At 44.6% G+C, this 17,373-nt stretch overlaps 1 protein-coding gene across 1 annotated transcript in view; it reads right to left on the bottom strand.

Annotated features, from left to right (window-relative positions):
* Window positions 1-17,373, bottom strand: part of LOC124606445 (beta-1,3-glucan-binding protein-like) — a 63,658-nt gene that overhangs the window by 15,553 nt on the left and 30,732 nt on the right. Inside the window, exon 4 of the mRNA XM_047138427.1 lies at window positions 5,651-5,908. Within this exon, the coding sequence (XP_046994383.1) occupies window positions 5,651-5,908 (258 nt within the window). The remainder of the gene's footprint in view (window positions 1-5,650; window positions 5,909-17,373) is intronic.

Here is a 17,373-nt window from a genome sequence, read left to right as displayed (position 1 = left end):
GTGTGGTACTGGAGGAAAGTGTGTGGGGTGAAAATCGCAGAGGGAGATCAAGAGATGAATACAGTAGGCATATTCAGAAGGATGTGAATTGCAGTAGTTACTTGGAATAAAGAGCTGCGTCAGACCAGTCTTTGGACTGAAGATTACAACAACAACAACAACGCCTCATGAAGGTATTCGTGATTTAAAGTATCATGGATTAAGGTCCACTGAAAAATACTCCCTCTATGTTTACTTTCTTGTAGCTGATTAAACGAATGATAATGAAGTGTGTGTGGCATCGGAAAAAAGTGGAGATAAGATATCCGTCAGCAGGTGATAAGACATAATTAGGAAATACCCGAGATTACGTCTGCATCATAATAGTTTGCGTAACAGCATGTTACACATGCAGTAGAGCAGTCAATATAGTTCAAGACTCGACGAATTTTTGATCACACATGTTTGTTCGTTATTGACACAGGTTTGTTGATTTCAGTCCAATGGTCTGCCACTTCTTACGGATCACGAAAATTTTCTGCACTTTCATAAAATAATAAATGTAATTGAAAACAGCTTCCTTAACATTACACGTATGATACCTATATAACTGAATTTCGGCAAACGTATACTTTTGTTTGTAAAGGATAGATGGAATTACGAGATTATATACTTCTGAAAATGGTAAGTGCGTTGTGAAATTAATAAAAAAAATGTGACATGCAGCAAGGGAATTGCCAAGCCTTGAGGCTCCAATGTGTTAAGTGATAGTTTAGATGGTCTGCTGAGAGGTTTTTTGATAGTCGTGCAATTTATTTTGTAAATCGCGCCATTTACCCATGACATTGCTGTCGTCAGAGCGGCAGAAGTAGATAACTTCTTTGTTACAAAAGAATTTCACTGTCTTTGAACTTAGATAAAACAAAATAAATGTAATTTCGTACTACCAAAGCCTTACCAAATCGTTCGAAATAAGAGCATGGGAGAACATCAAAAAATAAAGAAAGATTAATCTAAATTGTTAGGCGTTTGTAGTGTTAAGAACCCGAACTGTAAATCGCAGTTACAGATCTCCTTAAACTTATAAGTTCTACAACTTTTGCACTAAGAATGATGAGTGGATATGAAATTTAAAAAAAAGGACATACTTTTCCCAAGGCTATTCACTGATTTTTTGTGGCGTCATATTCTGGGACGACTCCCCACTAGGGAAAGTGTTTCTTGCACAGACGCGCGTGATGAGGTTAATATGTGGTGTCCAGTCTAGAACATTTTTAACCAGCAGTTTAAACAATAGTTGAGCGTGCTGACAGCAGACTTGTCGAACATTAACTTCCTTATGAACTTTGTTGCCAACAGTCAATGACAGTTGGAGAACAACAACAATATGTACACTCATAAGCCAAAACATTATAACTGCCCACCGCGAGGTTGGATGCTGCCTGGTGACGTTGCGAGCACCTGACGCGCTATGGAAAGTACCTAAGCGCAGAAGAGACGGATGGAGGATTATCCTGGCGAAAATATGAACTGCAAATGGCGAAATCAGCTGAGGTGAGCGACTTTGACAAAGGTCAGATTACTATTACGCAGAGTCAGTGAACGAGTATCGCGGAAACGGCGGTCGAATGTTCACGAGCTTCTGTCGTGAGCATCTACGGAAAGAGGTAGAAGGACGGTGAAACTACTACTACGCGATAAATGGTTGGACGTCCACGACTCTTCATAGAACGTGGGGTTCGGAGGTTCAAAACATGGTTCAAATGGCTCTGACCACTATGGGACTTAACTTCTGAGGTCATCAGTCCCCTACAACTTACAACTACTTAAACTTAACTAACCTAAGAACATCACACACATCCATGCCCGAGGCAGGATTCGAACCTGCGACCGTAGCGGTCACGCGGTTCCAGACTGACGCGCCTAGAACCGCACGGCCACACCGGCCGGCGGGTTCGGAGGCTTCTCTATTGTGTAAAGTGGGATAGATGGTAATCTGTGGCATCCCTGCCGAAAGAGCGCAATCTTGGTGCACGCACAAGTGTTTCGGAGCTCACCGTTCATTGTACATTGTTGACACGGAGCTGCGCAGCAGACCACGCATACGTGCTGACATGTTGACCCAATGGCATCGTCAGTTATGATCGCAGTGGGCATGGTCCATCGGGATTTTAACGTCGATCAATGGAAACGCGTCGTCTCTTCGGGAGAATCACATGTTTGCTACACTAGGTCGCTAGTCGGCTACACACACGCCGTCATCGAGGTGAACGGCGGCTCGAAACGTGCAGCGCGCCACGGACGCAGGATGATGAGAGCAGTAATATTCTATGGGAGACGTTCTCCTGCGCTTGCAAGGGACCTGTGACCATAACCGAAGACACGCTGACAGCTGCGAATCACGTGCATCCCTTCATACTGGATGTCTTCCCCGACGGTGACGTCACCTTTCAGCAGTATAATAGTGTGTGTCTCGGAGGCAGAACCTTGCTTTGAGAAGCATTACAGTGAACTCACGTTGATGTCCTGGCGACCACATTCGCCTGATGTGAATCCTATGGAACCCACCTGGGTCGGTATCTGGCGCCATCACTGCGTACACAAATGAGCGGCCTGTTATTTGCGCGTATTTCACGAGCTGTGCGTAGACGGCTAATGCCACATACCTCCACAAACCTATCAACAAACTGTCGGATCCCTGATACGCAGAACCAGTGATGTATTTCGGTTCAAAGAAGGACAAACAAGCTATTAAGCAGGTGGTCATAATGTTTTCGCTCATCAGTGTATGCACCAAATTCTGCCCACCTTTGGCACAGTGCAGAAAGTAGAGAGGTAGTTGGCGATTAAAATGTTTGACCAGTTAACCAGTGATGTGAAACATTCAATAGATAGTAAAGTAACTTCAGACAGAAACTGAGAACATATGTGCCGCCAATTCCTTGTATTGGCTAGAAGAACGTTTGGATGAAGCCATAGAGTTTAGAAACTAATGTCGTCGCACGCTAAGAACATAGCCCAACACGTGTGGCGCGTTGTCAGAGGAGAGTACATGTTCTAGGGTTTCCTGCTGCCAGAGTTCTGCTGCAGTACGGATAACACACAGTGTGCGAGTGAAAAGGTGCGATAAAAGGGAACATACTCAACAGTTGAAGTAAGTGGGACAGCACGATTCTTGTGGGGAAACGACTAAATTGCACACAGAGTTGCCGTGAAATCCTGGAAGTCCATGGACCAGTTGCAGCGGCGCGTCCAACAGTAGTGCAATACTTGAGAGTGAAATACAACATTAATGGAATACTTGAGTGAGGCCGTACAGACGTTGGTGATACTGATCAGGAGGGAGGAACCAAAGACGACATTGTCCAGACTATCATTTGGACAGTCTGAAAGAACATGTGCATGGAAAGATTTTCCAACGATGAAGACGTTCACACAGCGGTTCTCGAATGGACCTGTGACAAATCGTCGAGGAAGCGAATTATTGCTAGAACGCTCCGACTGGTGACTACAGAGACTAGGCACTTACGTTGAAAGATAGTGTCATGAATCTGTGTCGCTTGGAAGCGTAGTACAGCAATCAATGAAAGTTACTTGGCCTGTAATTATAATGTGCAACTTAGTTTTTGAAGTCTCCTTATATATATATATATATATATATATATATATATATATATATATATATATATATACACACTGTTCAGTCAGAATATTGTGACCATCGACCTACTATCGATGTAAACCCACTCAGGTGATAGCAGCGTCATCTGGCGACGACTGACTGCTAGTCAGACACACGCACGGTGCATGTAGTATCAGTCAGCGTGCTGTCCATGTGTAGAACAGGGAAGGTGCGTGATCGATCTGAATTTGATCTAGAGCAGATTGTGATGACCCAGAGGCTTGGCATGAGCATTCCGGAAACTGCACAACTTGTCGGATGTTCGAGCATTGCTGTGGTGAGTGCCTTCAACACGTGGCTAAACGAAGGTGCAACCACGTCCAGATGTCGTGGGTTTGGGTGGCCACCTCTCATTACGAATGTCGGACGTCGTAGGCTGGGCAGACTGGTAAAACAGGACAGACGGCGATCTGTGGTGGAACTAACATCAGGCTTTAATGCTGGGCAGAGTGCAATTGTGTCTGAACATGCAGTCCACCGAACACTCCCAACGATGGGCCTTCGCAACCGACGACCCTGCATGTGACAATATTAACACCAAAACATACAGAACCACGACTGAAATTGGCGCTTGATCATTGGCACTGACTTTGGCGCAGTTGCAGAGAGTTGCATGGTATGATAAATCCCGATATCGTCTTCATCGTTCCGATGAAAGGGCGCTTATCCGTCATCTTCAGGGGAACAGCTCCTTGACACCTGTCCTGCAAGATGGAGATCAGATGGCGGAGGCTCCATAATTCTATGGAGAACACTTATGTGGGCATCCATGTGTCCAGTAGAGCTCGTGGAAGACACCATGACGGCCCAACAGTATCGTATAATGATTACAGACCATGTACAGCCCTTCATGACGATCATGTTTCCCGAAGACAGTGTCAAGCTTGAACAAGGTAATGCGCCATATCGCAATTCGAGTAGTGTAAAGGAGCGGCTCGTGGAACACAGTGGCGCGTTCCAGTTGACGTCTTGGCTCCCCAATTAGCCAGATCAGAACCCAATCGAACACATCTGGGATGTAATTGAACATGGCGTCAGAGCTCTTCGCCCCTTTCCCCGGAATTTATGGAGTTAGGTGACTTTTGACGCCAACTCCTTCTAGCGACCTACCAACTCTTTATTACTTACATGCCACGAAGCGTCGCATTTGTTATCCATGCGAAAGGTGGACATACTGCTACTAATAGGTAGGCTGTTATAATGTTCTGACTGATCAGTGTAAATGATAAGAGTAGCAATTCTGTGTATCGGGTTCGATGGCCGCTATGGAGTGTTAGTGATGTTCGTCTTTAGTGTTAATACGAGGGCTGTCCAGAAAGTAAGTTCCGATCGGGCGCTAAAGAAAACCATAGTGAAAATCAGAAACATTTTATTTGCAAGAGTTGGCTACACTTTCCAGATACTTCTCAGCGTAGTCTCTGCTCTGACTTTGACATTTGTTGGAGCGTTATACCAAATTTCCAGCACCATCGTCATAGAGGACAGGCGCCTGTGCTTTCAGATAAATCTCTACGGTGGTCTATAGCGCGTAGCCTGCGCCCAAGTGTTGTCTTTGTATCCAGCGTTTCAAGTGAACGGAGCCAATTAGGGCTATGTTGTGAAGAAGGAAGTGCTTGGCAGTTGTGTTAAGTGGGCTGCATTCATTAAGGCGAAGCCTCTCAGCGGACCCTTCTACTTTGCGGGAGACATTGTTGTTCTAGGCACCTTTACTCGCTCACAGTGTGCTCACAACTGAAAAAGGTGTCTTAGTGCAATTGACGGTCATACTAGAGACACTCCCCAACACGTCTGTACAAAGCTTCATCAAGTTTTCACTGTGGTGTCCATTTCGCGACCGATCGGAACTTACTTTCTGGACAACCCTCGTAGTAACAACTTTTTAAAAATAATTTAGTCACTTGATCAAAACATAATCAAAACCTTTCGTTTTTGCCCCTGGGACAATTTACCCTTTAGAGGAACCACTGCTCCAGAGCGACTTGTACCCACCTGGCGTCCACTCGAGCTGGTAGGAGTGGAAGTCCTTGTCGTAGCCCTGGCCGGCGGCGCTGTTCTGCGAAAAGCTGGCCGACTGGTAGGCGTCCACGGGGTAGTAGGGGCCAAAGTGCAGCGTCGAGGCGACCTGCTCGGCGCCGATGTTGACGTTGTCCACCGTCAGCCCCAGGTTGCCGCGAGACTCCATCAGGTCGATCTCGCCCGACGCCGGCCACCCGCCGTATTTGTTGTTGCGTGGCAGCAGCCAGATGGCTGCAAAACAGAAAAGTGAGTGCCCGGGAATACTACTTTATCTACTCGTACTTGTTTCATCTAGTAAGAGGGCAGTCTACAGGCCTTCTGTTACTTCTAACCTGACTGCCCTAGCAGGGTGAAGCTACGATATCTTGTAAAGTACCAGATTAGCTTGCAACACGACCCTTTGCAGAAATGCACGACTCGATCCATAAGTTGTGGATGTGATAATGGTCATAGCTGCAGTTGATAACTTTGTAATTCTTAATTTTAATACACTGCCGAGAGAAAAATTAGTATACCCACAGAGTCGACGTGGATTTTGATACGATGACAACATATGCCACCTGGGGGATGATAGATGTACCGATAATGGTGTCAACATTGTCCGCCAAGAGACTGCGAAGTGGCATAGCTACCAGAGTGTCGTCTGTGTCTACCCTTCAATATGGAATGCCCACAGGAAGGAGGCTCAGTGTGGGGCAAATGCGTGCGGCAGGTGCCACGGAAATGCACCCGTGCTTCCTACGCCCAACTGAGCAAGTTGGATCAAGTTGTTGCCAGACAACTAGCACGTGCTGCGTCATTTGTGTAACGATGCTGGTGTCAGCACTCACGGGAAAAACATTCTCACACCTGCAGACGAGGTTCTGGACGTCTACGCAGCTCAAACGCCCGCCAGTATCCTCGTAGTGCAAGGGCAGCAGTGGCAGACCGTACAGCTACCACTGCAACGGTAAGAGGGTTTGTGAGCCCTAACATGTCAACACGAACTGTTGCGAACCGGTGATTACCAGTGGGACTACAGGCACGCACATCTCTAGCCCATCTTCCACTCACGCCACAGCATCGACATGCATGGCTCGACTGGTGCCATCAGAGGATAACTTGGAAGATGGAATGGCGCGCCGTGGTCTTAAGCAATGAACACAGATTCTACCTGTATGCAAGTGACGGTCGTTGCACATACGATGTAAACCTCATGAGCACTGTCTCGTAGAGTGCATCTGCCCAAGACGTACACAGGCTTTGTGGTCTGGGATGCGATAAGCTACAACTCTCGTTCATCTTTGGTGTTTCTGGAGGGGACGCTAACCAGCGCTCGCTAAGTGCAGAAAGTTGTGAGACCCGTTCTTCTGCTGTTCTTGCAACAGGAAGATGATGTGTTTTTCGAACACGATAATACGGACCCACCAACACCTCGTATAGAACAAACGTGAGCTGTTCGAGAAGGCGTGGCACAATGTATCCCAGGACAGTATTCACCATCTGTACGATCGCCTGGAGGTTGCACCATGTAATAATATGTGTGTTTCAGCATGGTTCGAACCGGGACCACAGAACTGTTTGATCTGTAAATATAATCATTTAATGTACTCCATATGCACTGTTGCTGATGATGGTCGAAGTAGAGAGGGTATAAAATGTAGACTGGCAATGGCAAGCAAAGCGTTTCTGAAGAAGAAAAATTTGTTAACATCGAGTATAGATTTAAATGTCAGGAAGTCGTTTCTGAAAGTATTTGTATGGAGTGTAGCCATGTATGGAAGTGAAACGTGGACGATAAATAGTTTTCGAAATGTGGTGCTACAGAAGAATGCTGAAGATTAGATGGGTAGATCACATAACTAATGAGGAGGTATTGAATAGAATTGGGCAGGAGTTTGTGGCACAACTTGACCAGAAGAAGAGATCGGTTGGTAGGACATGTTCTGAGGCTTCAAGGGATCACCAATTTGTACTTGAGGGCAGCATGGAGGGTAAAAATCGTAGAGGGAGACCAAAAGATGAATACACTAAGCAGATTCAGGAGGATGTAGGCTGCAGTAGGTACTGGGAGATGAAGAAGCTTTCACAGGATAGAGTAGCATGGAGAGCTGCATCAAACCAGTCTCAGGACTGAAGACCACAACAACAGCAACAACAACATGCACTGTTGCAACAATAAATCTTGAGTGAATTGGAAAACTCAAAAAGGCTGTCCTAATTTTGTTTCCAGCAGTGTGTAACGCTAGTCAACAAATACATTGTTCAAAAGAATTAGAAGAACACACGAATCAATGTCCAGTATGTTAAATCTACTCTCATACAGACAGTATCTTTGGTATTATTGCATTTCTTCAGATCTTCGTTTGCAATGTATGTAACAGTTAAAATCGTTCGCCATGTATTGGCTGTTTCGTGTATGACAGTGTAAGGTGATCTTTCAGAAGGTAGGGAGTACCATTGTCCTAGTGTTTTCTAGTGAAGTGCACAGATGGCAGGTTTCATTTGTGGATGTTGTGTTCAATCAAGCACATGCAATGCGACAGCTTAATGCAATACAAGTTGCAATTGAGTCGTAGTAAAGTTAGCTTTGAAAAGCGCGCCGCAGCGCGTAGCGTGAAGCAGTCTCCCTCCGTTTTCTGGCGGTGGCCCCGTTGTCGCAACTGAAGGCTTCGGTGTCTCCCTCTAGCGGGAAAGGGGAAAAGTGGGCTGTTCGCGTGGGTTTAAGAAGTGGCTGTATGGGCTCTCGTGGAGAGTTGGCAGTCAGACATCAAGAAGCGACTTCTCTGCCGGTGATAGAGGGACAGCATGAAGACCGAGGCATCAGCGCAAGCGACGCGAGCAGCGGCTCCGTGGTATGGGGCATTAACTGGTCGTCGCGAAAGGAATATTCCTGAGCGTGGGCCCAAAAGGGGCCTAATTTGCAGTTCGGCCGTATGCTGTCCACCGGCGAGGAGGTTCTGAAAATCGGCGCGCCTTCCTGCGTCCGTTGAAACGGCTGGCAGCCGGAGGCTGTGTTGGTTCAGTCCTGGGAGTCTTAACGCACCAGAAGTTGAGTATTGATCGTTAACAGATTTTATGAAGTTTAATTTAATTCAATTTACTTATTCTTGTTAATTATACCAGGCGTATTATTGGGGGTTTCCCGCCATTCATTCTCGTCTGCCCACCCGCGGGAAGGTGGTAATATTAGAAAGGGTGGTCCGTTTGTCCCCTATTGAGGACGAAAGGGGGGAGGGGGGAGTGAGAGTAAATCTGTGGTTTGGATTGCTTCTTTCCCCTCCCAGCTTACCTACGGGTTATTCGACTGTTACCCTCTGCCATGTCTGTGAAAGTCTAAGGCACCAATGGCTGTACTGTTATGATGCAAGGCACTAAGACCTGATCCATTCTCTCGCCTGCCATAACTAGTATTACTAGACTCACGTGTAAAAGGTACTCTAAGAAAGAAGAAAAATTCCTTTTGCCTCGTCGTAAGAACTAGTCAGTTGCATAACAAATTCCTGCTCATCTGGAAGCTGTAACTTACGTAAATTTGTATTTATGTATATTTGAATATAATTAAGCAAGATTGTTAATGTACGCCGTAGTGGATTTTTTTTTATATTGTTTCTAGTCAGCAAAAACTGCTGTGTTTTTCCAATTCAGTACTTTTTAAGGCTTTTACTCAACGTGCTTATGTGTTTTATACAGGTGGTTGGTTATTAGTGTGTTTTCTTGCCATGCAAAAGTTTGCCATTTCATTACGGGTAGAAATTGTTGCCTTGAAAGGAGAATGTTGTAAAAGTTCGCAAGTCCTACCTTGCGAGCGTGTGTGTTTGCCGTAAGTTAACTGGCAGAAATTTGTAAAATTTGTTTTTTTATATATTTTGGAAATGTTAATGTTATTAACTGTGAGTCCCCCCCTCCCCCCCCCCGTGTGCATGGACTCATGCGTTTTGGTTTTTCTATTTTGAGAACTTTTGTAAACAGGATTGTCTTTATATGTTGCAGACTAGTTACATTCTGCGCCATTTAATTAGCCTGAGTGAGGCTGTTGTGGGCGGCTGTAGCTGCGGTTGTTGTAACCAAATGGGAAATTTGTCTGCCCAAAGGTGAAGTCATATATATTCAAATTGTATTTATTTATTATTCGAGTTAAATTCACCTGTAATTTAGCTGAGCTTGAAATATTATTCAGCGTCGCGTTGTATACGTTAAATTGCTTGCCTGTACTTGTCTTTTACTGGCGTGAAATTTTTTTATAATAATTTAAAGGTCCTTTCCTATCGTAAATTGTGACTTATTCGTTAAATGATACTTGTCTTGTTTTTTTTAAAATATCGTAAGGTCTTGCACCAAATTTGAATAAAGAGTGTTACTGAAAATTGTGTGTAATTGCATCAGTTATTCCTTGGCACCTACTTCCACTTCTCATTTTGTGTATTAATTGTGATTAATAACCTTTGGTGAACCAGTACTAATTTTACGGTTCAGCAATGGCGGTCTGTTTGCAACGAAAAGGATAGATTTTCCGTCACGTTGCTGCAGATGGCTGTTTCTCTCCACCCCTCATCCAAGGTTGTGGACACTCTACACAGGGTGAGTTGGACAAGGTCACCGAAGCATTACAACCCCACTTGGAGACCGATACTCGGCCATCTCAGCGTTGCGGTGAAGCACAGATACCTTCAGAGCAGTGCAGGACAGTCACAGAAAGGCCACTGGAGCCACAGTGTCCGATCAGACTGTAATGAACAGGTTAATAGGAAGGATGATCCAATCCATGCGTCCTGTTAGAGTACCCCTCTTGATACAACAACATCTTACAGCTCGTCTTCAGTTCTGCCATCCCCATGTCAGTGGCGAAACGTGTTATTCACAGAAAAGTCCAGAGATCCTCTGACGCAAGGTGATGGCCGTGATCATGTGCAGAGACCTATGGTGAGTGGTGTCTCCCAAAGTTGTCCAGCAAATCGATAGATTTCCAAGGTTCTGTGATGGTGTGGGATCTTCAGTTTTGATAGCCATACAGATCTTGTCGTTGTCCATGGTCGCCTTACCGTCAGTCAGTACATCGAACAGATCCTGTTGAACTATGTGGTGACTGCTGTCCATTATTCGAGGGCCCGTGTGGGTAAGTGTCATCAGGGACGTCTTGCGAAGCATTGGCACTGAAGTAATGGAATGGCCAGTGGTGAGTCCCGACCTAAACCCCATCATGCATATGTGGGACATACTTGACAGACTTGTTCGTGGTCGTCCTGCTCCACCCCAGAATCTCCATGTGTTGTGTCATGCTAGAACGTATTCTGACCTCAAACGCAATGAGGCATCTCGAACAGAATGACCTCCTTCATGGCAACCGACATGGATTCTAAAAATATCGATCATGGAAACTCAACTCGTACTCTGAGGATATTTTGGTAGGGAGGACGCCACACGCTGTCTTGGATGGAGACTCATTGCCAAATGTAGAAGCAATTTCCGGTGTACCGCAAGGAAGTGTGTTGTGCCCCTTGATGTTCAAATTGTATGTTAATGATCTTGTGGGCAATATTAATAGTAACCCTAGCCATTTCACAGATGATGCAGATATCTGCAACGAAAAACAGTCTGAACGAAGTTATACAAATATTCAGTCAGTCTTTGATAATATTTCAAAGTGATGCAAAGGCTGGCAGCCTGTGCTCTTCACAATTATGACTAAAGTATGAACAAGACGTGGCTGGAATAGCTCAGTTCATACAAATACATGGTATAACACTTTGTAGGGATATGAAATTGAATGACTACATAGGGAGAGTCGTAGGTAAAACTAGAGACTTTTTTTTTTGTAGAGTAGTAGGGAATGCAAACAGCACACAAATGAGATTACTTACAAATCACTCGTGCGGCTCATCTAGAATATTACTCAAGTGTGTGGGACCCGTGCCAAATAGGGGTAACCGAGGATACTGAACGTATGCAGGGAAGACAGCACGAATGGTCACAGGATGGATGACCCGTGGAAGATTGTCACAAACATGCTGGGTTAACTTAACTGACAGACACTTTAAGATAGTCGCAAAATTTCACGAGAGAGCCAACTTACAGAGTCTGAAGAAGCGGCTTTAAATCTTGATCTAAGGAATTACTACAACCTCCCACATACGGCTCTCACACGGATTGTGAGGACATGATTAGATTAGTTACAGCGCGTATGGAGGCATTTAAACAATTATTGTTCCCACGCTCACTAAATGTGTGGTGCGGAAGAAGTCCTGATAACTGGTACAAAGCGAGGTACCCATTGTCATGCGCTTCACAGCAGGCAGCAGATTATAGTGTAGATAAAAATGTAGATCCTGAGTCACAGAAATAGGAATGCGTACTCGTAAGCAATTACGTCGCGAAATGACAATGTTATGTACCTTTAATTACTACGAGGTCGGATGTGTTTCAAAACTCTTTATCCTCGGTAATAACATTTGAAATCAAAAACGCCCTGATGTTGTTTCATGGAAGACGTTAAGTTTTGCTTCATTGTAAAAAAGTAATACCGACATCAAACTTTCGTGTCAGTGAGAAATATCTGTTCTCGTCGAAAAGCAACAGTTAATAATACCTAAGAAGAAAAAATATTTTGTAATCGTCACTGCTCAACAACACTGCAGTATTGTGCAGTAAATTAACTACTCTTTTCGATTGAAAAATTACACTTGCAAAGTCTCGACATTTCCAGACAAGTGTTAAGTTACAGTCTGTTTCGCTAGCATACAGATAAGTCCTCAAAACAAAGATTTTAATATGGGCTCTAGGTATCCCTCAGGAGCAGCACGAATCGTCTGGCGGAACAGAATACTGTTTACTACACGATCTGAAGGCTCTGACGGCGGTTCCTTTTGTTCTTCACGAACGGCTGTGGACATCGATCTCAGTATCGCACTGACCTGAATAGCGAATGGCGTGCTGCCACTTGCTTACTTTACGTGCTTCTCGAGTGATCAAAGACCTGAAGGACGCTAATGTAATGCACAATTTGCTGTACGTGAACTGAAATTCAATTTTATTTACCTCTTGAACACGTAAGATGTTTGGAACTGAAACGACGACACTGGAAACCTCTACTATTTCTTACTAATTTTTTGTTTTTGTAATACGCTCTAAGGCAAGAAAAACCGACGCGCAATGAAGGAATTATCTAAATTGGGCGAAAATTGGTAAATGTGATGTACAGGCACAGAGTAAGAAATGACTAGAATTTCAGAGAAAATGGGTGAGTCATTCAAAGGAAGGAACTTCACAAATCGACCAAGTCAATAACGCTTTGGTCCACTTCTGGCTCTTATACAAGCAGTTATTCGGCTTGGAATTAATTGAAAGAGTTCTTGGATGTCCAACTGCTCAACAACACTGCAGTATTGTGCAGTAAATTAACTACTCTTTTCGATTGATAAATTACTCTTGCAAAGCCCGCATCTCGTGGTCGTGCGGTAGCGTTCTCGCTTCCCACGCCCGGGTTCCCGGGTTCGATTCCCGGCGGGGTCAGGGATTTTCTCTGCCTCGTGATGGCTGGGTGTTGTGTGCTGTCCTTAGGTTAGTTAGGTTTAATTAGTTCTAAGTTCTAGGCGACTGATGACCTCAGCAGTTGAGTCGCATAGTGCTCAGAGCCATTTGAACCATTTTTTTACTCTTGCAAAGTCTCGACATTTCCAGACAAGTGTTAAGTTACTGTCTGTTTCGCTAGCCTACCCAATTGGCGCGTTAGAGCGTCAAAATCCCGAGATGCTTGGAGGGCCATACCAATAATGGTACCAACTTTCCCATTTGGGGAGAAACCTGACGACCTTTCTGGCCAAGATAGGGTTTGGCAAGCAGGAAGACAAGCAGTTGAACTCTCGCCGTGTGCGGTTGGGCATTATCTTGCTGAAATGTAAGTCCAGGATGGCTTGCCTTGACGGGCAACAAAACTGTGCATAGAAGATCATCCCGCGGACGACAACCAAAGTGGTTCTGTTATGAAATGAAACACCAGACCATCACCGCTGGTTGTCTGGCCTTATGGTGGACGACAGTCAGGTTGGTATCCAGCCACTGTCCATAACGTCTCCAGACATGTATTAGCTGGTCATTGTGGTTCAGTTCCAAGAGGGACTCGTCACTGAAGACAATTCTGCTCCTGTCAATGAGGTTCCAGGCCGAAGACGTGTCTGGAGTCGCCCCAGGCAGCGTTGGGATAACAACTTGATTGTCAAACGACATAACGTCCGACAAACAGTAACGATGGCTCCAATTTATTTTCATAGCAGGACCCCTTTTGTATGTCATCCACGTCACTACAGCACGTCGATGATATACCACATCCGTTTTGTTGCCATTAATGGTAAGCTATCCTGGGCTCACATTTCAGCAAGATAAAGCCCGCCTGCTTGCGGCGAGAGCTTTTACTGCTTGTCTTTGTGCTTGTAAACACCATCTTGCTCAGCAGGGTGGTCACATTTTTCCCCAGCTGGGAACGATTGTAGCATTACAGGCAGGGCCCTCCTATCAGCTCGGGATTTTTACAATCTAATGCGCCAATTTGACAGAATTTGGCACGACATCCGTCAATAGGACAACTGGCAACCCTGTCAATTAATTGCAAGTCGAATAATTGCTTGCATAAGGGGCTGATTTAGACCAGCGCTCCCGCATCTCGTGGTCGTGCGGTAGCGTTCTCGCTTCCCACGCCCGGGTTCCCGGGTTCGATTCCCGGCGGGGTCAGGGATTTTCTCTGCCTCGTGATGGCTGGGTGTTGTGTGCTGTCCTTAGGTTAGTTAGGTTTAAGTAGTTCTAAGTTCTAGGGGACTTATGACCACAGCAGTTGAGTCCCATAGTGCTCAGAGCCATTTGAACCATTTGGACCAGCGCGTTACTGACTTGCACAATTAGTTAAGCTCTTTCTCTTGAATAAATCAACCACTTCTTCTGAAATTGCAATTATTTTTTCGTATGTATATGTAGATCGCATCTGAGGATTTCTGCCCCATTCAGATGCTTCCTTCATGTTGCGTCGTTTTTCGTCTTTATCTACATTGCACAGGATGTTTCGAAAAGAATATACGTATTACAAAGTATTATTTTGTCCAAACTATCGGTCTCTGCACCTCGGTTAGGCTTTTGGAGAAACGAATACATGGTCTAGTTTATATTAATTGCCGCTAGATGTCAGTTGTCTTCTGTTTTGCTTGGTAATCGTCATATCTTTAAAATGGCTACTCCGCAGCAGAAGTAATTTTGTGTTCTCGAGTTTGCGAAGTGCAATTCCGTGATTACAGTGCCAAGACGTTTCAGGTTGAGGTATCAAATTGATCCTCCGAATGGGTGAAACATTATCAGATGATATCGATAGTTTCTAGGTGCAAGATGTCTATGTAATGGAAAGAGTCCTGGCTGCCCTCGTGTTTCTGAAGAAAATGTTGTATGAATTCAAACTGCTTTCCAACGTAGTCCTTCAAAATCAACTCGTCATGCCAGCCGGGAATTACAACTGCCTACAACAACAATCTATTGTGTTTTGAGACGTCGGTTGGTTATGAAGCCGTACGAGTTACAGCTGTTACAAGCTCTGCGTCCTGATGACAAACGCAAAAGTGTGACTTTTTGTAACGAGATTCTTGATGCTATTGACAATGACGAAACTTTCGCACAACGCATCGTGTCCAGTGATGAAGCGACTTTCCATGTTATTGGTCAGGTAAACAAACACAATGTTTGAATTTGGGGGCCTAAGAACCTACTTGCAGCCATGTACGAGATTCGACCAAAGTCAATGTGTTTTGTGCGATATCCCGATTATCTGTTTACGGCTCATTCTTGTCTGATGTTACAAAACTGGTTGTTTCCGAGGCTGCATGAAGACAACTTCATTTTTCAACAAGATGGGGCACCCCCTCACTGGAGTCCTCAAGTGCGTGAATATCTGAATGAAACTCCACCGAACCGTTGGATTGGTCGTCAAGGAGCTGGCGACTTAGCATGTCTCAGCTAGGCTCGACGGTCACCGAATTTGACACTTTCTGACTTCTTCCTATGGGGTTCCGTTAATGACAACGTTTATGTACCACCACTCCCACAGAACCTGGAAGAGTTAAAGAACCGGATCCGTACTGCCATAACATCAGTGACGGAGGACATGCTTTCCCGAGTATGCGAGGAATTTGAATATCGATGTGATACTGTTCGCGTTGATGATGGAGGACATATTGAACATCTGTAATCTGAACTTGAGAGGTTCGTAAAGATGTGTGTAAAGTTTCATATTCGTATGTCTTAAAGTTTAATAAATATATATATTCGAAATACGTATATCTTTTTGAAACACTCTGTATTTATTAGTGGAGAGGTTGTGAGATATATATATCTCACATGTTGGAACTTGTGTTAAATTTACTTCCTAGTACAGAGAGTGAAGCACCCAATAGACATGGTCCGATAACAGTGTAGCTTAGATTAGAATTGTTCGTTGGTGTTGTTCGTGGTTAGTGTCGTTATCGGACCTAGTAGGCTACGTAAGGGGCGTGAACAACGTCAGATGCTATTACTGTGAAGGGCATGGATATGTCATATACAGTGGTTTCAGCACCTGACCTAGGGATTTCCGTTGTGGGAATGAAGAAAACCGTAATCCTTTTTCATTTGCGTCTACCATCCAAGAACAAGTAATGGCCTCCCAGCAACATTTTGTGTCATTCGTCACCAGTCAGCTGGACTACGTACTTACTGTCCCATGCATAAATTTCAGTCTTCACCACAACGCAAATGGCTGCATCTGGAGTCGTGTCATGACTGGGAAGAATGGAATGTCGACGACTTGCTTTCCATTGTGCCCAGTGATGAATTGCGGTTCTGCATACCCCAGATGTCCATCTTTGAGTATGGTAGCGGCCCACAGAGAAATCCCATTCTCCCAAAGTTTTGGAGAGGCATGGAGCAACGAGCCATTGTATATGAATTCAGCACACATCTGGTAGTATTTGAGAGAACTCTGGCGGCGCAACAGTATGTTACACTCATCCTATGTCCTCATGTGTTACTTCTCACACAACAGTGTCTTGAGGCCACTTTTCAACAGGGCAGTACATGTCGTCACATGGCACGTGTCTTTGTGAACTGTCTATATGATGTTCAGGTGCTCTTTTGGCCAGAAAGATCCCCAGATCTCTCCTCAATAGAAAGTGTATGGGGCCAGCTCGCTAGTCTGCTCCATCACATTGCCAGTATCCAGGATATCAGAGATCGGTTACATCAGTTGTGGGCCAGTTTGCCTCAGGAGAGGCAGGAGAGGACACAACGGCTTTAATGCACCATTCACAGTTGAATTATTGCATAAATCCAGACCAGAGGAGCTGCTACGTCATACTGACAGGTTGGCTCACACTGGCAAGTTGTCTGTAACGTTGACTCGATTTTGCTATCACATAAATACATAAGTGAAAGTATATGAAATACTCTGTCAACCTGTGAAGTTTCATTTCGTTTCCTCTTCCTGGGTGCCTTTTTTTTTTTTTTTTTTTTTTTTTTTTTTTTTTTTTTTTTTTAATGGCATTGTATACAGGATGTTACAAAAAGGTACGGCCAAACTTTCAGGAAACATTCCTCACACACAAGTAAAGAAAAGATGTCATGTGGACATGTGTCCGGAAACGCTTAATTTCCCTGTTAGAGCTCATTTTAGTTTCGTCAGTATGTACTGTACTTCCTCGATTCACTGCCAG

Source organism: Schistocerca americana, chromosome 3, assembly GCF_021461395.2.
Source record: "Schistocerca americana isolate TAMUIC-IGC-003095 chromosome 3, iqSchAmer2.1, whole genome shotgun sequence".
NCBI lineage: Eukaryota > Metazoa > Arthropoda > Insecta > Orthoptera > Acrididae > Schistocerca > Schistocerca americana.
Note: the sequence above shows the minus strand (reverse complement) of the source record. Positions and strands in the feature narration are given on the sequence as shown.